Source organism: Corvus moneduloides, chromosome 19 (genome assembly GCF_009650955.1).
Source record: "Corvus moneduloides isolate bCorMon1 chromosome 19, bCorMon1.pri, whole genome shotgun sequence".
Classification (NCBI taxonomy): Eukaryota; Metazoa; Chordata; class Aves; order Passeriformes; family Corvidae; genus Corvus; species Corvus moneduloides.
Window position 1 is genome coordinate 3,488,715 of NC_045494.1, and position 22,180 is coordinate 3,510,894.

A 22,180-nucleotide genomic window follows, 5' to 3' on the forward strand; every position below is an offset into this window, starting at 1 on the left:
TAAAAGCAGAATTGTGTGTTTATTAGAGTTTAACCAGAACAGCACGTGAACAAGGCACCACCAAGTTTCTGTGACTAATTATAAGAGAAAAAGGAAAGAAACCACCCAACTTATCCAAAATCCACCGAAATCAAAGCAGTTATCAGTTTGAGAATCACATACAGAATATCAACTCTACTGAAGAGAGCAGCAAAATCTCCAGCACCTTTAACAAAAACTCCGTACATCCAAATTACAACCTCCTCAGTTCTAACCTGAGGATCGCTTTCCAAAATTTCAATTAATACGTCATCATAAAAAATTTCCTCACAATTAAAATTCATTCAAATATAGGTAATGCTTTAAGAATCTGACCACCAGTTCAATGACACATGTATGAAGTACTAAATGATTTTACAAACAACTTTAGGACCTGATTTCTAATGCAGAATAGATCTGCTGCCTCAGGCCAAGATTTGTAAGACACTCAAGGGAAAATTAGCCAGTTCCTGGAGCCCCAGCTCATTTGGCATTCCAGTCAAGTTTCCAATAGAATCAATTAGTAAGTTTAATTATCGTTTTAAGAAAACAAACACAAAACCAAGAGCTCAGAACAACATAAGTCTTCCCAGACCAATTACTGATGTTAAATTAAGACATTAGAATTCTTGCGTATGTTTCCCCCAAACAAAATAAATGGGAAGAGATAAACCTTTGGTGAAAATGCATTCATTCCAGGCAACTCCAGAGACATTAATCTGAGGTTATTTCTGTTTGGTAACAAGATCAACTATGGAGCCAAAGCAAACACAAGGCAAAGAGTTCTGACACCACAACCACCTCCACCCAGACCTACCTGCATTTCACAATCGGCCCGGAGATTCAGCTCCTCACAGCATTCCCTGGATACCCTCAAGAAGATATAATCCTTTGTCTTCTCCTCGATAGCCGCTTCATAAACCTTCTCTTTGGTTCCTTGGGTCTGTGCTGACTTTTCTTTAGTGACAGGCAATAAATAAACAGCATTGACTTTGGTCATCACCAGCCGTCCAGCCAAAGTGTCCTCAGAAAGCGTCTCAGTGAGCTTAAAGCGGCCAAAAAGTTGTCCATTTTGGGCGTATTTTGCACCTCCAGAAACACCAGTGAGCATGAAGCTTGCTACAATCTGCAACTGCACTTTTATGTTGAACCTAAGTGAGAAAGCATCGAGTCAGTGTGCAAAAATGCTCTCAAGATTCTGAAATTTCAGGCGTTCAGAGTGAAGATTCACTTCATTAATTAATCTTTAAGTATAAACAAGTACGGTCAAACTGACGCTTCGTAAGTATGCAGCTGTCAAATATCCACACTTTTTCCTTTTTACTGTAGCCCATAAAGTATGTATTTAAAAGGATGAAGTTTTAAAAAAGAACCCTCACAAGAGAGAAACAAATACTAGATACCAAAAAAAGTTTAGTGTGAATAAATTACATGTCCCAAAGCAGTAAAAATTTCTATTTAAATAGTCTGTAATCTTATGCTAGGTATGCAAGGAGAGACAGGCAGGCAAAGAACAGAGCAAGATTCCTATTTATCCCATCTGTATCTTCCAGGCTGCACACCAAAGAGGGCAATCTCCATCTTAAAAGGTAAATGGTATTATACCTATAATTCAGAGGGATTGATTAAAATGTGTTGAAACAAATCAGATTGTAGGCATTAAAATGATATAATTTTATTTGAAATGAGGGGCACCACAGGTTCAGCCCTATAAACCATCTATCCACAGAACTCCTATTAGCAGCAGCTTCCTCCTGTAATCAGTGATGTAACAAATTCATCCTTTGCAGTTATCATTTTCCAGAAGTCACATGCACAACACATTAAAGTGACTTATTATCACACTTTATTGACCTCTCACCAATACAAAGTAATCTCTTCTTAGTGTGTTGGGGTTTTTTAAACAGATTGCTTCAACCTGGTTTTAAAAGAACAAAGGAGGAAAAAAGTCTGACACAGTAACAATATTCAGTTCTTTTCTCATCAGCAAGTTTTTCCTAAATTTGCAACAAATTACAGAAAAAAAGTAAAACCCATTCACAAATGAAATAAAAACTCTTGGGAAAATACATTTTTTTCTTGTAATACTTTTCATACTCATACTGGTTTTATTTGATCTGTTCTTCTTATAATTTCTATTTTAACCTAATAAACTGGTAATTGATCATTTAAGCCCTGCAGTATCAATAATCATAAGCCTCTAACAATAAAATCCAACATTTTGGCTTGCTTGGTAATTAAACATCTACCAAACCAATCAAATACATTTTTTCAGATCTGGCAAATCACGAATCTTGCACAAAAACTGCAAGTTTGCCCCCATGCGGTAACAGGTGCTTCTTTACAGAATATGGGCATTGTCAGAGCCGAATTTCCCAGTCCTCCACTCTCCAAAAGCAAGGGAAGTTTTCTTGCCTAAGAGGGATCTGTTTGGTCCATCACTGACCACAAATGTTACTGCACAAGCTACAGTGAAAGCATTCACCCAATCTTTCCCATTTCCACATGGGCCAATAAAAAATCCATAACAAAAAACAAGCTTTCTCCTATTCAAGTGCTGCACTATTCCAAAGAAGCTATCAGCAAGTCAGCAACATCTGAAACAGGTCATATCTCCTTGTTAAAATACCATATAAAACATTTAACTGAGAAACAAGGGCTGGGAATTCTTACCGAGATACAATCCTTTGCTATTGTGAATTTATTTTGCTGAAACTTCCCTGAAGTTGATTCCTATGCTGCTGAATGTGTATCAGCTGAAATTCAGATTTATAAAAACGTGCTGCAAAACAGTTTTACTGCATTTCTGAGATAACGCACAGGTTAGTGTTTTCATAAATGACTGAACTGCATCTGCTGCACTAAAGGGAATCTCAAGTTTAGATTATCAAGCAATTTCCATTGAGCAAGCTGACACCTTCTGGCAAGCTACAAAACTACAGAATCCTCTCAGGATTTGATTTTTAAAAAATCAGAAGTTGCTTCTTTCATCCATTTCTCACCCTTGCTTTGCAGGGTTAGACAAAATAAGGTTTTCAGTCAGGCTTATAAAAAACAAACAAAAAAATCTTTTATTTCTTCCTAAGCACTGCAAATGCCAACCTACCTGCAGTGTTTGTGAAGCAGCTATAAGAAAATCTGTTGTTCATATTTAAAACCACAGAATAATTATGAAGAATGACTTCATAAATCATTAATCATCCAGTACCAATGCAAAAAATAAATTCCCCAAAGGCAAATAAACCCATCCTGGCCAAAGCCCCAGGTGCCACTTTGCAAAAGCACATTCAGCACATTTGTTCTGACACCGACACCTGCAGGGATCAGGGTGTGCAGTGGGACACCTGCCTGGGGAGTGATCAATGGAAGACACAGTAATGACAAAAGCAAATTTATTTTCCATCAGAGCCAGCATTTGACACATTCACAGCCTTGAGGATAAATCTGCTCTGTAATTCTGGGCGCACGGAAGGAGCTGTCTGTCACCTCACACACTTAAATGTTCATACAAGAAAATGTTCTAGTCACTCTAGCAAGTATATATTGCTTTTCTCTTCAATATGCAAGAGAGAAAGGAAGAGTTTTAAAACCATGAACAGCTATTAACACTCTCCAAAACCAAACTACTATCAAGATTGGAACACTGCTTTGCTTTTCCTCAAAAACAGTGTGTTTGTACTTGGAAATTCAACAGCAGTGACTCCCTTATTAGTCTATTTTGTGATACTCATGTGTAGCAACTTGTATAAATGCCTCTTGAAATAGTAAAATAAACAAGATTTAAAAGTAAGGTTCTCTTGAGACTATCCAGAACTCCCTTATAACTGAATTCAAGACACTTAAGAGCCACTGCAACTTTCACCCAATACTGTCCAGTTCCATTCAGGTGATTCCACATAAAGTCTGTAACAGCACTTTCCTAGAAAGTGGGAAATCATCAACATTCTGAAAAACCAAGGATCCACTTCAATCTGAGCTGCAGACACTCGTGTTACTCCAGTGTTGTCAGAAGAGACCACGCTGACAATCCTACTCCTTTTACAATGTACATTCACAAACCCTTTTAAAAGTGCAACAGCTCATCAACAGTCACTCATGGCACCACTTCAGAGGTGTTAGAACCCACTTGCATCTGGATTTCTCAGCCCATTTTTAGGCTTGCAACCCTGACACTTCACTAGAGAATACCAAGTGTGTGATCTTAGCCACAGAGGAGTGAAACGTCTGCTGGTTTGAGCCTTGTTGCAATGAAGTGGGTCAGCTACAAGATCAAAAGAATATTTCTGTCATCAACACTATCAAAACAGAAGATTTCAAGAACATTATTAACACTTACTTATAACTTATCAAGCAATAAATTACTGCTGCACCAAATAGTCCAAAGGGGAAGCATTACATACAGGATACAATTATTTTTCTTTCATTTCTCCAGGTTTACTGCTCTTTGGTTTCCTATGAGGCATGAGAGTGCAAATCTCCAGGTGAAAATCCACTCGGTAAAAATACTGCTCATGTTTTGATGATATTTCATAATATTTACTTTAAATCCACTTTTTTCTCAAAAGGCCTTAGAAGAGTCAACCTGTTTATAAATATGCATGATGGAGAATATTTCTGTACGCTGGAAACAGTGTTCAAGCATGATTCCTCCATATGTTAGACTCCAGCTCAAGAGCAGAGTGCAGCAGTGATAAAAGATAAGAAACAGTTCAAATACTGCCCTTCAGCTGCAATTTAAAAAATAAATTGAACCATTTTTCTGGTTTAAAAGCATTAAAAATACAAGACTCATAGTATTTTTTTTTCTAAGTTCTAGAGGGTTGGTTCAATTGAACCTCTATAGCTCCAGGAACAGTTCTTCATCTTAAAAAAGACTTCCTGATTTGGAACTTTCAGTAATTGATAGAACTGAATTTGCTACCAAATTAGGCTAAAAGGATGTTGTATCTTTTAGACTTTCCATTCTGAGCAGTGCCAACACTTTAAAACTCTTTAGTACCACATGAATGCAGGAAAAATTTTTGATCACGAATATTAAACTACAGAAAAAAAGTCCACGTGAAGGTCTGTAAGTGGGAATTTCACATCTTCTTCCTAAATCCATATTTTTCAAGCATCTACACCAGTTGGGTAATATGTACGTAACACCTAAAGACACAACAAACCAAACAATGTATATTATATGCCTTTTATTAGGAACTTTTATTCAGAAACTGGGTGTCAACCTATTTAGGAAATAAATAAAAGTCAGCTGCCACATCATCACAAGATCAGTCTGATCCACCCGCAATTCAACTCTTTATACAAAGATTTTACATATTCCTTTTCTATAACCTACTTTCACACAGGAACAAAAACATAACTATTATTAATATATTTTTGTACAGACGGACAAAAAACTAGAAACAAAAATAATTAACAAAACCATGTACAACAGCTGCTTAGTGCCTGCAACTGTAAGCACAGACTGATACACAGTTTGTTTTCAATGAAGTAGCAGTAATTTATATTTGTCAAGTGCTAGTGACCTTTACCAAACAGTACTATTCCCTGCTTTGTTCAGGTTCAGTTCAAACAAACAGGAAGCCTCAGTATCTTAAAGAAGCAGGTAGGTTTAACGAAAAAAGCTGTCACCCCCATTTTAATAGGAATATTTTTATAAAGGAATCACTTACTTGCTAACTTCCTTATACTGTGCTATTTCCTCAATATAAAGGAGGTCATGGAGCCGTGACTGATAGTTGGTCTTGGTCAATGATTTGTCCAGGACAGATTGTGTGAACAGCTGGTCAGCAGACAGAGGGATTTGGTATCTGGTGAGAAGGCTCTTCTCCAATTCAGTAGTTTCATTAGGCTCAAACTCTACAATAGTCTTAGATGTGGAATCCCAGCGCTTGGCTGTGGTCAGGAGCTGTTGCCGTGCGTGCATCAGGTATTCAAGGTCTGCGTGGACAGACAGAACAGGGAAGGTGTGGTTTGTTTTTACAAACCCCAGGTGGTTTGGTTTGATTTCAAAAAAAAAAAAACAAAACAATCCAACAAAACCCACTAGTAAAACCAATCTCCTGAAAAACAATGAACTAAACACAGGCAGGAGTCTCCTCTGCCCACAGCACCTTTAGGAAGTCATTGCTGGTACTTACCATCCCTACTTTTCAGGTGTGCACAGAGAGCAAGCAGGCTCTCCAAGAGTAACAGAAAATAAAACATTCTATAGATAGCAAATAGAATTAATAAAGACAAGCAAAGAAAGCACTTTTAACAATCACCAACAGCTTTGAAGGACTTGGCACCACAATACACTTTAAAACTCAACTGCAACATCCCCTCATTTCGAAAACATTAAATAGTGAGGAACCCTAAAACATATATTATAAAATTTAGAAGGTCATCAAAACAAGTCGATAAACCAGCTGGTAAGGAATCATCGCATTTGCAACACTGTGAAAGCCTTTTAAAAAATTCTCCAGCCCCCGAATCTGTGTGTGGTACAGACAGTTACATAAAGTAGCTAAAGCTACTTTACTAAGCAGAACTTAGGAAATGTAACCTAAGATGATATAACATTAGAAAATTAAAAGGAAATTAATTTTTCAGTATATCCTGATTTCAGGGACCACATAGTTTAGATGAGAAGACCAAGCACTTGTCTACAGCCACCTAAAATATACCCATTAATACCACAAAACCACTATGACAACAGTGAATCAGTTAACAGAATTGCAGTTAAATTGCAGAGCTGAAAATATTTGGCATTTATAGTCAAGCTATGCTATATTAATATATAATCTCTGAGTAAGATTTAACATAGGTATCCAGGATATCACACCAACGCTGAAAATGTGCAAAAAAGACATTTTCAAATTCAAATTAAATGCTTAACATCATCTTGACTGTCTTTAGACTAAATAAGAAAAAAACTCCAGCATTTTAGCAGAAGAAATCTCCATTCGGCTTGACTATGACTACAGGAACATGGCTTGTGTTACTCACTGATCTCATGTGTTCACTAAGAAGACACATTTAAATATATCCCTCAAGCCTGAACCATACCAGTCGCTACAGTTGTATGGCAAGAAAAAGTCCAAGTTTATGTGGTTTGTGTGTCTGAAATAACATCGCCACAAATGAAGCTTTCTCTGGTACAAATCACACCTCAGATGCCAAAAGCTCAGTAATTATGCTGGGACTGACTCCTTGCTTAAGCCATTTAATTCGCAGCACTGGAGAGGCTCTCCCTGGAAGCCTGACATAAACAGTTCCTGGCACAGATTGCACACACACAGTGACACTTTCTTAAAGAGCAGTTAGTACATAATCAGTGCACAGAAGACTTTGTACAGCTCCCTTTTTCTGCTGTAAATAAAGATTTCAAAATGCAGAATACAGGCTCCTCCATTAAAATACTTTAATGTTGACCTTTCATTCCTGCCTTAACATCCAGACAGGGCCCTGAATTACATGCAAATGTAGAAACATCGGGCATCTTTCTGTTAGAAAAGCACTTCCACAATATCTCAATCTATATATACCAAAAAGTAAAAGAAACAATGGAACTGGACACAGATCCAATGCAGTTATCCCTTTCCCTTTCCTATTACACACCTCTTAGATTACACAGCAAAAAGCCCAGGATTCTGTACTTAAAATTATCTGTAAAACTCTTAACACCTTTCCATCGGAAATAAGCATTAGTGATGACCTGCCTGAAGACTTCAGTGTCCCTGTGCACACAGACAGGCAATATGTGGAAGGAACAGCAGTACCTAATGCCGGGGACTGCTACCTCCACTTCATCCATCACCTTCATGTGGAATTCAATTGGCTGTTCCTGGGATCCCTGTGGTTAGGACTTGGTTTAAGGCACCAGACCACAGATTGGTTTGACAGGAACTCTGACTCTGCAAGTAAGTCATGGCTTGGTTCCCTTGATCTTACCCAGGTTTACAAGGCAGTGTCTGTTCTCCACAGGCTCAGTGGCTTAGGCAGCCTGTGATTACCCACATGCTCCACGGAGATTACAGAATAGCTCCCAAACAGACCTTGCTTCCAAGATGCCTCTCCCTGGCAATGCCATACCCTCTATTTCCAGAGATGTTACACTATGCACAGTCCCCTGCTCCTGGCTGCAAGTGCTTGGGTCATCTCAAAAGATCAGTTCATGGTCTTTGGTATTTGCTATTTACAGCTTCGTTCTGTGAATGTTGCAAATGTTAATGTTATATCAAAATACAGGTCAGGAATAGAGAACTGCTGTTTTCTCAGCTTCATCTTTTTTCCTTCCTTTTCCCTTTTGTTCTTCTTTCTGCTTAAATCCCAGCACTGTAATTCTGTTTTGCTGGTGTTTTTATCTCTCAAGTTTTCATTAAAAATTAAGATCCTGTATCCCACCCTATGGTTTACTGCCAAGTGATACAGTGACCTATATTTATCTCTTACACCACAAATCAAAGTCCTTCCTTTTTTTTTTGCACCTCTTCGAACATCTTTCCATTTTCTGGCATTTTTCTCGTACTGGAGTTATTTCAAGTTTGAACTGAGAGACATAGGTCAGTTTAATAAATAGATTAAACACTTAGAGTAACTTGTAGCTCATTTTTTTACTTGAAAATACAAATATAATTACACTTCCTTTACATTTTCAAAATTCATGTCAACAGCAAATTACTGAGTTACGACCCTATACTCAGTCTCTTGCCTATGACAATCCGAGTCAGATATTGCAAGAGGAGAAAAAAATACAAACCAACTTCTCAGATAACCTGTTTTAATTACTGGGTTTATTACCCCATGTATTCTTATACAGAAACACTTCATTTCTCTAACGACCTTTTCTGACATATTTAATGTCCTCATCAATATACGAATGTTTATAAAAACATAAACATGTTTTTATAAAGGCAGAAGTTGCAGTACTGCACTCAGACACATACCAAACTAGAAAATCCCAGCATTTTAATAATACTTAGGAACCATATTTAACACAGAGTAAGTCATATTCCAATTATCTGCCTGATTTAGATCCTCTGAAGCTTTTGCCCACTATTTATATTCATATCTATGAAGAACATAACATACAGTACGAAACATGTTGCTGTTGACAGAGTTCTGCCCAAAACTGAAAAGGAAAGAGATGGCATGAAAGATCTCCACTATTCAAAAAAAAAAAAAAAGTTTTAATACATTACCTTCAGTTGAAGCAGCATCAATCATCACTCGTTGCATGAGGACTGGTTCCAATCCAAAGTCAAACACCACAGTTTGGCGAAAAGTCCCAAAGATTTCTGTGTTAAAGGCTATACTGACTTTGTATATATAATGATCTATTCCATTCTGGACCATCTTTCCTCCTATCCATTCCTGACAGTTTTCTGGAACTTCTTGTGATACCTGGGTAGTGCTGTCTCCAGCAGATATTGCAACGATACTAAAGTGTGGTCGATGGGCATCATAAAGCAGTGCCACTCGATACAACATTCTTGCAGGCTGGAAAAGAAATGCAAAGGTTGAAATACAGAAATTATTCCAGGAATAACTTCATTTGCAATCAGATAAAGAGGGTTAATAAGAACTACCAGTTTCTCAGAGCAGATACAGGTTCTGCCTGATTTCCAGAAATCTGGACAGTTGGTACATAATCACCAGAGCTGCTTGGAAAAGAAAAGAGAAGGGATGGTGCTATGAAGTTTCTCTACGTTAAGAATGATGCAACTGAAATCTTAATTGCAAAAGGTTATGGGTTGCATTCTAGTTATTACTGACTCACTTTTAAAAAATAAGTAGTCCTACCTTACATGTGAGAGCAAATGTCCATGTCTGGTGAGACTTTTTGGTGGTGACAGTTACTGACAGCTCAGGATTATGTTCTACTCTCACTCCTTCTACATATTCACTAAGCTAGATTAAAAGAAAAGGAAGATAACATTAAACTTCTACAGGCAGTATCAAAACACAAACATTCAGGAAAAGGTAGCATTTTTTCAATAGAAAAAGGAAAGAATGGTTTCGCAGATCATGCAGGATTGATGCAAGTCCCACTCAGGAATTAACGTAAATACGCGCTAATGCAGAGACAAGCAAGCTGAATCTACCAGATCAGTCTGTGTAAGTGCAGAACAGAACCATTTAGGGACAATTAACCACAAGACTTGATTTTCAATAATGAACTTAATTGTAAATTTTTGAAGTAGAACAAGATTTCATTTGGAAAAAAGGATCTGTGATACAATGAGGCCCAGAAGACCCCAGATCTCACTAACATCAATGAGACTACTGAGACAACAGGAAACGAGAACCAGGCTTTCTACTCATCAATGCATTTTGCATAAAGTCCACTTTTCCCAGATTTTAATCAACAATAGATGGACCAAAAATTCCTTAGGGTCAGTGGTAAGTAGAGCTGGTCGAATGCCAAAAAAATATTTCTTCTAATTCCAAAGAGCTGCTAACTTTGATCATATCCATACCCCCCACTCCTTGGTACTCAAACACTTTTGAGTATTTGGGGGATTGGCTGTTCTTCACACCAGTGCCTTGCAGCTGCAGGCAAAGAAAGGGAGCCACACACAAGTAAGAGTATTCCCCACTAAGTTGTGAAAGCTGCACCATTTATTGTTGTCCAGTTTAAAAAGTTCTGCCATCTAGTCAGGGAACAGGAACAATACCATGGGACTTGCCTGATCCATCCTACGCTGGGAATAGTGAATATGCAAAATGAACAAGCTGTGATTAACCCACAAATCAGCCCAAGTCTCTTTGCAAAAACACCTAGGGCAGGATGGAAAGGAGAGCAAATGGGTTGGACAATTTCTTGGTGAGGAGTGATTCGACCAGCTCTGATAGTCAGGGCCAAAAACAGGCTCATCTGTTAGTTTTAAATAGGAGCACATACGGAAGCAGTATATTTTCCTTACCACTTTCTCAGGAGATAACGAATTCATCCATTTCTCAATCAAGGTTTCCATATAACTGCCCGAACACTGTTTGTTTTCCTTTTGCTGTTTTAATCTGATCAAGCGGGAAGCATATCGTTTTTGCCATTCTGTGAGCTCTTCCTGGGAATGTGCTGAAGTACACTGGGCACCATACCTACAGATCCCTTGCTCCAAAAATCTACATGAAATAGGAAAAACGATTATGCCTTGAACTTCTCAGCCTCCAATTAGAAAAAAAAATAAAATAAATTTATCAAAATTTTACTTGTAAAGCCAGAAGGACCATTCTTTAAGTTTCTCTCACAGAACTAAAGGCAGTTTAGTCCATGTGAACTAATTTGGAGATATATATATTTATACAGCATTTTCTAAGAGAGACAGCAGCTTCTCTTATTGCAAAGCCCAGGAAAGTATATCAAATTTCTTAGAAACATAGGGGGACAAAAGTCTTAAGAAATTTCCAGCTTTAAAGAAAACAGAATCAAGTGTTTGAACAGCAATTAACAAAAGGAGATCACAGAGCATCCCTGAAATGACTAGGCACTGTATTAATATGCATCAGCTCCCTGTTAATCAAGGGCAAAGGAAAGATGTAGCATAATTTCTTCCAGTGATTACATTTTTAGCTGATAAATACTCATTCAGCAGTTTTTCCTGGAGCAACAGTGACATCACATGGTCCCTTCTACTAAACACACCTACACATAAACCTCTAGCAAAAGGGTTAATCCTCTTCTTTGGAAAGGGTATTAGTCTAAAAGGATCCATTCTTGAAGACACTAAGAATTTCTTAAAGAAATACATTTTCCATTTAGTGGCATGTGTTGATGCATCAAATTAATGCTGTTCCAAAGGCCTGGATACAACTGAAGCATTCTAGTTCTCAGGATATACTGCAAGTCTGGGCAAATGCCTGTATAACTTGGGAACTATTTTTATAATTTAACTTTGTATTAAAATTATAAACCACAAGGCAGTAGATGCACCTCCATTATTCTTCAAAACTGAAGCACTTTAAAAATAGATGACAAAATGAAAATGAAATAGAGGGATAGGCTTAAGTTCTGAAGGTACCAAGAAAGCATTGGATATACAGAATAAAATTAGACCAGGAGACTGTTTTGTTTGTTTGTTTTGCAAAAGGAGACTATAAAAAGTTAATGCAAACATCACATTTTTTTATTTCCACAGTACATGTGTTATACAATGTGAATTAAACTGTGAACTTTGAGCTATGAGACAAAACCAAGCCACACCTGACTGACATGAAAACCTTGCAGCACAAATACCTGCATATCTAGGTCACACTTGCATCAGTGGTTATAATTTGATTTAGCATACACTTTTCCTTTAAGAAATGTATTTTAAAGTTTGCATGCCCAAACTGTAAACAAAATAAACATGATATATAACACCATATTACTAAAGGCCTTCTCAAGCTATGTTTCTTGATATATTTGAAATTAAAATGTTTTTCCTGGCAGTCAATTTCAGTACTTTTACTGTCAATTTTCCAAGTCACCACTGCATTAGAATGCTACAATTATGATTTTCACGGCCTAAAGTAAATGGAGTGCAAGCATATAAAATTGCTGACCTGTTCTTATAACCTACATAACAGATTTAAAATCAAGTGGGCTTCCTTTTGATTATTTAATAGGAAAGCATATTACTTCAGAATTTGTCACCATTATACAGGTTTTCCAAGATCCCATTGTTCGTATTTTTAACACTTTTTTTTTTTTCCCTCAATTCTACCTTCTTATTTAATACCTCCTGCAATTCCACAGCTTCATTATCTAGAATAAATATGCTGCACTCCTACTGCTTTACGGTACACAGGGGAAAAATAAACCAGAACTTCAAAAATTCATATTCAGTACCTGCAACTGTCTCCTCATAAGGAACTAAAATCTTTAGTCTCTGGTCAGAATGATGCTGTTCAGAGGGATTTGCTCAGTAAGGCACATCCTTCTCACTGGAACGGTTAACAGTGAGCATAAAGCTCATTATAGCTTTAGTGGAAAAATGTTTCAGAGCAGTGGTTGGAAACATGGGATAGATGTTACTCAACAAAAGATCACCACAAGCTAAAAACTGTAAATATCTGGTTTTTTTAAATTGCTGATTAAGCACCAGACATGATTAAGAGTCAAGAAAAGTTGCCAAGATTTAGCATCTCTAGAAAACCATGCCAGAAGTAGCTCAAAATCAGCAATTCAGTCATTTCATTTAAAAAGCAGGTCAGAACTTTTGAAAATAATTTGCATTTGTTACATAAATGGCAGAAGCAAGTGCATAATGATGGTTCCTCCCCATATATATTAATACAGTTTTATGTAGAGCAATCACAATTAACAACACTAAGTACAGGCATTATTGACCAGAAGACTGGAAAAGACAAGGAAAAACACCAATGCAAGCCACTGGATCTTCTCTGTGTATTTGAGTTTATGCAAAAGGACAAATAATGAGATCTGAGGAAAATTCTACTTTTTTTGTTTAATCTGAAGACAAAGCCCATTCATCTGAAGGCAGCACCATAACCTCACTGCGCTTCAGTGTGCTTACACTGCTGCTTGGGGAAATTTTCACACCTCTGAAATCATCCGAATTAGAAAAGGTAGGGGAGAAAGACAGATGCTGACCTGTCACTAGAAAAATGCCCCTCAAACAACTATATTATGAAAACTGAGTTTTATAGTGATTCCATTCTATAAACTGAAGTGCTCTTGGATAAACTGACCCTTCCAAAAATCTGTGAACAGGTCAACTCCTGTTCTAACAAGTACCTTCGCTTTCCTGGCCCCTTAATCATTCTGTCAGCAGGTAAATAAAAGAGGAACCATTCTGCTCCCTTGGAGGAGCTTAACATGAAGCACAGAGTTTACCTTTTACAGAGTGTGTATTCCTCACTGCTCGTGACGCCCCTGGGAGGGGGGCGGAAGTGCCAACTGTCCCGGGACCCTGCCGAGACACAACCAGGGTTAATTCTCAATTGCCAAGAGTTTTCCAGTCAGACACCAACTGCTCAGGGATCCGTATCTCTAATCATCAACCCAAGGTGTAGCTGGATACAAGCAAAATTATCCCTTCCAGAATTGATTTACAATCCCTAACAAACTCATTTAGAGCACAGGTTGTGAAGGCAAGTTTCAAACCATCTCCAGAACGGAACAGGCCCTGATAGAGCCCCCTGGTCAATAAACAGAAACTTCTGCCTCCAAATGCAGACACCACTGAGATAATTCTACCTCAGACAGTGGGGCTCATCACAACAGTCAAGCCCCTTTTTTGCTTTTTGCCTGCAATGCAGCACTGAGCATTCAGCAGGATCCAAGTCTTCTCACTAGGAAATTATGTAGCTTTAAAATTGAGTTACATACCTTCATCTAAATCTTCTACATGATATCCTGATGGTACTTTACCAGCTGCCTAAAATTACATAAAAAAGCCTACAGTTATAAAGGAACACAAAACAATTTCATCAACAGGAACTGCTGTCAAAGTGGGTTTTAGAACAACTATTACAAAAATATCACTCATAAGTTGAAATTACTTCCAGTCATAAACCCTGCTGATAACAGGGATTCTGATGAATTTTGACGGGAACACAAAGTCAACTGGTTAGAAGAAAATTTTAGAGATTTTTACAAGACCAAACTCCATCCTGTGATCAACTTAATGTGGACTGCAGTGAATTTCTAAAACACCAAAAACTAAACTGCATTAATAAGTCCTTCAGCTTTCAATCTACATCAAAAATAAAGCTCAAATAAATGACTAAGCATAAGGAAAAAAAAGAGAGGGGACAATTTAATCAGCAGACAGGAGAGTTTGATGTCCAGTACAAAAAAAAAGGTGATTAAGAAGGTATTTATATTGTTTAAAAAATTCTGAAGTCATGTTTATTACTTCAGACCAATTTCCAACAGAGAAAAACATAATAAATAAATAAATAAATAAAGCATATCTAAATGCTTGGAATTCTTTCTACTTTCTATTTCGAGAATAAACAACCTATTAGCATCATTTTTTATTTTCTCATACATCCTGCAAGACATTGTTGGGTAAAGACCAACACACCAGCAGAAACAATAATGTTTGAACCAGTCTGTTCTCAGCCTGGATCTGAGCCTGGATCTCCTGGGACACGTGGAAAGCAGCCCTTCAGCTGCTTCAGGTACTGCTCGTTATTTTCCCAATAATATCCTCATTATTACCTCTGTTTCAGCAAGAAGTGTTTTCAGTCGTGTCAGATCTTTAGTTACCATCCCGTTCTGGGGGCAGAAGGAATATTAATTAATGAACACCATTACATGCATTAAACCACAGCAAGCAACTCCATTGCCCCCTCAACACCAAGAGAAAGGCAAGAATGAAAAGTCGAGTTTGACTTACAACACCAATTTTAAATGACACTAAATAAAACTGAGTAAACATTATGGTGAAAGAGTGAATTCTACACTGGCCAAAACCAGCACTAGACTTACAGCAAGTATCCATACAGGACAATTCACGAAAGTACCATATTAAGAAGAACTTGAGGAAAAAATTATACCATGGTTACTGCAACACTTCAGCTCTGAAGAATTAATATAACAATCTTTCACTGCTGTTGGAGTGATGGATTCATTTCTTTTTAAGGATCTGCTTCACAGATCACTAATTTCTGCAGCTCCATAACTCTTCCTGCTCTGATGTAGACTGTGTAATTTTTGGAGTTTTCCCTCAAAAGTAAAGATTAGCCATGTAACTAACTGCATAGTCAAGTACAACTGAAGTAAAAATCTTTCAAAATTGAATTTATGTGAAATACATAGCTATTCGTAACAATTTCACACTCTTTTAAGTCAAAACTTTGATTAAAGGAACCCAGACCTATGGGGTTTGTTTCTATAATCTCTTGCAGAAATTTAATTAAGTGCTCCTACATTTGTTAGATTTCTCCATGTTCTGACTGTGCTACTGAGCAGCAGAAATTACTCTTTGCTGAAAACTTACACACTTAACAATCCTCACACTCAGGCTTTTTCCAAAATGATTTTTCACTTTTGCAGCAGAAGGCTGAAAATTGAACTTGTTGAGCTTAAATGTATTAGAGCAAAAAATGTTACCAAGAATCATTCTCTTAAGCCACTGGGGAGGAAACTGGATGGATTCCAACTCTTCAATAAATTCATTCCAAAACTTTGTTTCACTTCTTCTTTCAAACAATGGCACAAGTCAGAAAATCAGCTGCTGGTTTTAATATTCCTACTGAAAACAACTGTGTCTAACAACCTAAAGCTTGTAAAAACCTCTCAAACTCTGCTTTGGGATGACACTCTGGAACTCTATACAAAGGTACCTTTATTTGCACAACAGCAGCTCAAAACAAGGGCACTCTACATTCCCTGCAATAAGGCTATTTTACTAATTTTTCCTGAAGGCAAGTTTCCTTCAACCTCACCAGGAATTTTTCAATGAAACATTTTTTCATTAGAAAACAGCTAAACAAAGAAAAAAAACCCTTTCTTTATGTAAATATAGCCAATGGCCGGGGGGAAGGGAATTCAGGATACAGCCCAGACAGACAAACAGAACTCTCATAAATAACCTACTGATTCAGTTAAGCACCAAGATATGGGAGACAGGATCCAATCTCAGGGTAAGAGGTTCTCCTGCAAGTTTCTGATGTCACACGTTCCCCTCAGTCTGACCAAGCTATGACCATGTTTCTGTTTATTAAGGCCAGCAGTTCATGATGATGAACTTCCTATTTAATCCAGATAACAGAAATTAAAGAGACGCTATTTTTTAGAGACTCACATATGTCCCTAATTTTCCCCATATGAGTAGTCACATAGGAGTCAGAAGTTACTTACACATCTGGGGTTAAAAGTGTCTTTACAAGTTTTAACAGTTCAAGGGTAAAATAGAAGCTTTGAACTCAGACCTCTACCTTCGTCTTGAAATGCAAAGCTTTTGTTCTTTTCCTGAAAAGCTTTTTATGCTGTCTTACAACTTATCATGGGCCAGTTATTTGAAAGTCCAATCAATAATTTTTCTGCTTTAATGGACAGAATTCCAGAAGTCCATGCAAAATGGGGTCAGGTAAAATTTAGAATAAGCAAGAAAAGTTTGAGATTTGTATTATTCTCGTCAATCACACAAATATGCAAATTTATTTTACATTCCCTGATGATTCCGGGCCAACAATGAAAAAACTTTTCAAAATCCTAACAACTCTGAAACACTGGTTATGCAAGAACCTGGCATCCTGATGACATATGTGTGCCCATATATTTATCTTTTCCACACAAATAATTTTTGTTGCAACCTGCCAATGAAACGTATGTTTGGAAGTTTGTTATTAAACAGATTTTTTAAAACTGTTTTTTTAAATCATGTAGATTGCAGCAAACCCACTTACCAGTGATTCCCCCATCAGTGATTTGGAAAGAACATTAGACACAATTTGCAGCTTCCCTTTGAGATGCATGCAGCAGAGCACTGCCCGGAGAGATCCATCGCCCTTGGCCAGCCCCTCTCCCAGCACTGCAACACAAATCAGCTACCATTATCCTCAGCACACCAAACATTTAAGTCATACATACAGTTTTCCTTCAGCCTTAACAAGAGAACAAAGTCTGAGGCTCAGGTTGAATCCAGGGCTTCTTGGATGTAAATTAAGTATCATGTGCTGTTGTCTAATATTAACTTGAAGCTTGTCTCCCACCATCTAATAAATGCTGCACATGAGCTCAAAAAAGGTTGTCATGTTTGCATGCTAAAATAGACATAAATTAAATATGGGAAGGGTAAATTCAAATATCTGACACAGACACAAAGGACCTCCTCTCACAGAAAGAGTAAAAAAAGAAATAGCAACCAACAACCTCTCAGTAACACAAACATGCTTAGGAAGATCCATTCATGCTCACAAAATGCATGCCCTGTCGTTTCCAAAAATAGCCAACCTCCTCATGGGCAATTCCTGCTCCTTTAAAAGGGCTTTTATTCACTTATGCTGCAAAGTGTGGCATATAGGAACGACTGTCTGAGCCCAGAAATTTACAGGCTCCATGTAACAGAAAACTTTCTGAATGCTTCCTAGCACGGGATCAGCAGCGAGCAGTGCCAAACAGACACTTTCCTGAACACTTCCAGCAGGGACAGGATTTATTTCACGATACAGACGTGCTTCAGACAAGCTGGAACAACACTTAATCACATGTATTACCTGTCCAGAAAAGGAAATGCCAGAGTGACTAAAAAGCTTAGCAAGCCTAGCGTGTGAATTGAAAAGAAGGCTGGACAGTTGTTTAAAATTAAGGAATTATAAAATAACTGTTATTGCAGGCAACATCAACATCTGTGTTTATACTGCTACTCATGCAGATGCAAACAGCCCCTGTTAGTGCTAATAGGAATTTCACATTCACCACAACTTCAGGGTTACATTTTAGAAAATTAAATCAAAACTCCTCACTCAACAGACGTTCACGTCATTAACAGAAATTGCATTAAAGGCTCAATAAAGAAATAGTCCCACAAAACATTTAAATAAAAACAGCTAAGCATCTCTTCAAACTGCAATGGTAACTAAATCCTTTCTTATAAAGTGCCTCAAAAATTAGTCTGAATTCACCACTCTGATAGTACTGACCACATTGCCAAAAATAGAACTTACTTCCCAAATCAGAAGCAGAAGCACCGAAAATAGCTTTAACATGTCTGACAGTTTGCTATTTTAATCTCAAAGATTAAATCTCCAATTATGATATATACCACTATCTGCATAATATCACCAAGCTAAAACATACGGTTGCACATAAAAAGTTGCAACACATTAACCAGTATCTTTTGGGAAAGATTTGTGGAATAATTTAACAGATTTTAAGTTATCATAATTCCTTGTAACACTGCAAGCAGCATACTATAAAGAACATGTATTTCTCCAGCTATTCCAAAATACACTGATCATTCAGGTTAAAATAAAACCATCATAGCTGCGCAATGTGTCAAGTCTTGTAAAAAAGCTTTGCCCATTATAAAAAGCCTGTGAGCAACAAGGAGTGTGAGTATCAAGTAGTCCATGCTAAGGTTGTTTCTTCCCAATACTTCAAACATCAAACTAAAACTAAGACCTTCTGGGATCATAAATGCAGATAGCAGATACTCTAAATGTCAAGGTGCTGGGCTACAGTTGATAACCACACATCATGGAGAACCACAACCAAATCATTCATTCGTATATTCATAAAAATATGGTATGTGTGTATATGTGTGTATATATATATATAAACACATACACAACATTTTTATATACATACATAAATATGGCATTAGTAAGTTCAAAAATGTCCTCAGTTTTAGATCTGGAAAAAAATATGTGCAGAATATGCTGGCATGAATAAAGGAAATTAACATTAATCTGGATGCTATTTCTTTGTTAACTAATATACATTTAAAGGCTGGTTTTTCCTACTTAATTTTAAAAAAGAAGATAAGAGATCAGTGGTCTTATTCCACCCACTTCTACGCCTGTCCAGTGAGAGATGACAAGCAGTTACCATGACAGTTCCTTTGAGATACTGATAACTGACACACACACACCAAGAAAAACTTCCACAGATAAATGTCACCCCTATCCCCTATGACAAACCCATCAGAGCTCATCAATGAGAACACTATTCATTAAAAACAGCATTCTCCCTCCTACCTCCTTTAACCATCATTCGGCTTTCCATATGTCTCTCACTTTTATTTGCCATCATGAAAGACAACTCTGAAGTTAGAATATTACACCCCTATAGCATACATCAATAAGGTAAAAGAAATTTTTTAAAACTTTCAGGCTATTTTAAGAATGGTACTGATTAAGCGACATTCAGACTTTTGTAAGTTATTAAACTTTAATTTTACACCTAGAGAAAGCAAGTTTCTTTTTCTTCGTCAATTTTTATGGACCTTTACAAGCAGGCTGCAGAGCCCCACAAATTCCCCAAACTATGACTTGACTATCAGTGAAGACAAACACATTAAAGAAAACCCAAACCAAATTAAAATCCACAAACCCAGAAAGGAACAATTTAAAGATTATCATTGCTAGCATAGGAATGTCAGAAGAGTAGATCACAGTCTGTGTAACAAAACTGCACCTGAAAAAACTTCCTTTAACATTCAGGAGTAGTTAAAGAATTAAAACCGAAAGGTAGGACCTACCCACCTTTTCTTTCCAAATCTAACTGATAAACTGTGTTCCAACACTTTCCAAACTCAGTGAGCTTTCAGTGAATTCTGAATAATTTGCGTTATACATGAACAACAGAGGATTAGGAAAGATGGTTAACTCCTTCAAAAATACTCAAACTGAACAAGGCAGTGAAACATGAAAGGCTCAACTTCATTGTGACATAGGTACATTTGGAAGCTTTAACAAATGTGCATCATCTTGATTTTCTCTGAACTAAGGCCCAAATGCAAACCAAAATATCCACCATGTCCCTGGGAAGAAAGGCAGAACAATCAGCTGTCTTTTTGTCTTTATCTTCATAAGAATCCTGACATTATCAACTCTTCCTACATTTGTGCACTAAAATAACTATTAGCTAAATAGCACCACTGTGCCAAAGACATGTATTTGAGTCCTGGTACGTGAGCAAGAGCTGAAAAATAGTGAGATCTCTCTTTAAGGGAAAAAAAAAAAAAGCAGAAAAAGTATTATAAAGCAGATACATAATTTTAAATAGGAAAAAAAACCCTGTTAGCAAACTAACAAATCTGGGCATCAGTTTTAAAAATTCAGACAACTGACTGCAATTCATAACACTATTTAATAAAAAAAGAAAATAAGCATACCATGCCTACAGTCTTCATCTGCTTGCCCATACTTTTTCTGAAAGGTAAAACATGAAAAGTTTAAAAATAGCATTATTCCAGTTAGCATAAACAACTACATGTTTGAATTACAAGTTTTTTAAAACTTTTTAGAAACCATTACCTTGTCTTTTCCTGGGTGGAACATGTAAAGAACATAAATCACACGTCAATTATAATATAATTAATTCTTAGAATGCTGACTCTTTCTCAAATTCTCAGTTAATTCTTAAAATGCTGACTTTTTCTCAAATTCTCAGCACGGAGACATTTTAAAAGAAGAGCCTGAATGTGCAAAGGTGTATGTTTTATACAACACCTAGGGAAAAAAATAGAAAACTTAACTTTCTAGACACTGTGTGGTTTTTAATCTTGCACTACTATGGATCTGTTGAAATTTTAAGATACGCACATTATTTTATTCTGTCTTTTCAGAAGTGATTTTGAAGATTATTTTGTTTAGAAAACAAGAAGGAAAGTTTGGATTGTTTTCCTCTTTTACTTTTAAGACTTTACATATCTATATAATTCAAGTCTTTAATAGGAAAGTTTTGATTTCAAGTCTTTTTCCAAACTCCCTGCAGACTTACTGCAATAATAGCACTATAATGAACATCCAGATAGGTGTCTCAGAGGATTTTCAAAGAATGGCGTCAGAAATGTATTAAATACTCCAAGCACCAATGTGCGTATTTGCTTATGGAAATAATTTTGAGAGGTCAAGTCTGCGGTAACACAACTTCTATTAGAAAAACCAACCTCAGTTATTTGTGAATCTCTTCCCCTGAGGAGCCATAAGATAGGTCACTTCTTCATTTAAGAGGTTTCCCAATTCTTGTTTTGCACACTGAATAGTCCAATCCAGCTATTTATTTAAAGAATGCTTAAAAACACTCCCTCATCAGATGGGCAAGATTTGTCTTAAAGCTGCCCAGCAAGGTCTTGTGACTTGGCCAAACTTTTTCCACCTGGGATGAAACAGCTCCTACTCAATACATAAAGATTTGGAGTGGATAAGGCCCCTGTAAATCTGTAATAGCATTACAGAAAGGTAAGAAAATGCAGGTTGTAGGCTTATTCTTAAGCACTGTAATGTCCTTTCCCTTAAGAAACTGTAGTTCTGATGCTTTAAAGGAAGGACACGACTTTGGCAATGGGGTCACCTATAATTCAGGGTTATGCTTCTTGCTTTGCATTTACAAACCCTTACAAGACCTGTTTTCACCTTTCCACTAAATAAATATTTGCCAGAGTCTAAAAGTTACATCTTTCACCAGATATGCGCTAGTCTAGCCCTGGAAAGCTGGGATTAAGCATTAAAAAACTAATTTTAGGCATACGCAAATGGAGCTAAAGCAGGTATA

The 22,180-nt window shown here is 37.0% G+C and overlaps 1 protein-coding gene across 3 annotated transcripts in view; it reads right to left on the reverse strand.

The window, feature by feature from the left end:
- Nucleotides 1-22,180, reverse strand: part of HELZ (helicase with zinc finger) — an 86,001-nt gene that overhangs the window by 45,999 nt on the left and 17,822 nt on the right. For 2 of the 3 annotated variants that reach the window (XM_032128854.1, XM_032128853.1), the window contains exons 3-12: nucleotides 20,799-20,835; nucleotides 17,368-17,492; nucleotides 15,176-15,232; nucleotides 14,339-14,387; nucleotides 13,844-13,919; nucleotides 10,932-11,130; nucleotides 9,808-9,915; nucleotides 9,207-9,504; nucleotides 5,694-5,961; nucleotides 836-1,169 (exon numbers count right to left, since the gene is read on the reverse strand). In XM_032128854.1, the coding sequence (XP_031984745.1) occupies nucleotides 836-1,169; nucleotides 5,694-5,961; nucleotides 9,207-9,504; nucleotides 9,808-9,915; nucleotides 10,932-11,130; nucleotides 13,844-13,919; nucleotides 14,339-14,387; nucleotides 15,176-15,232; nucleotides 17,368-17,492; nucleotides 20,799-20,835 (1,551 nt within the window). The remainder of the gene's footprint in view (nucleotides 1-835; nucleotides 1,170-5,693; nucleotides 5,962-9,206; nucleotides 9,505-9,807; nucleotides 9,916-10,931; nucleotides 11,131-13,843; nucleotides 13,920-14,338; nucleotides 14,388-15,175; nucleotides 15,233-17,367; nucleotides 17,493-20,798; nucleotides 20,836-22,180) is intronic. The other variant, XM_032128855.1, reaches the window with a different exon arrangement.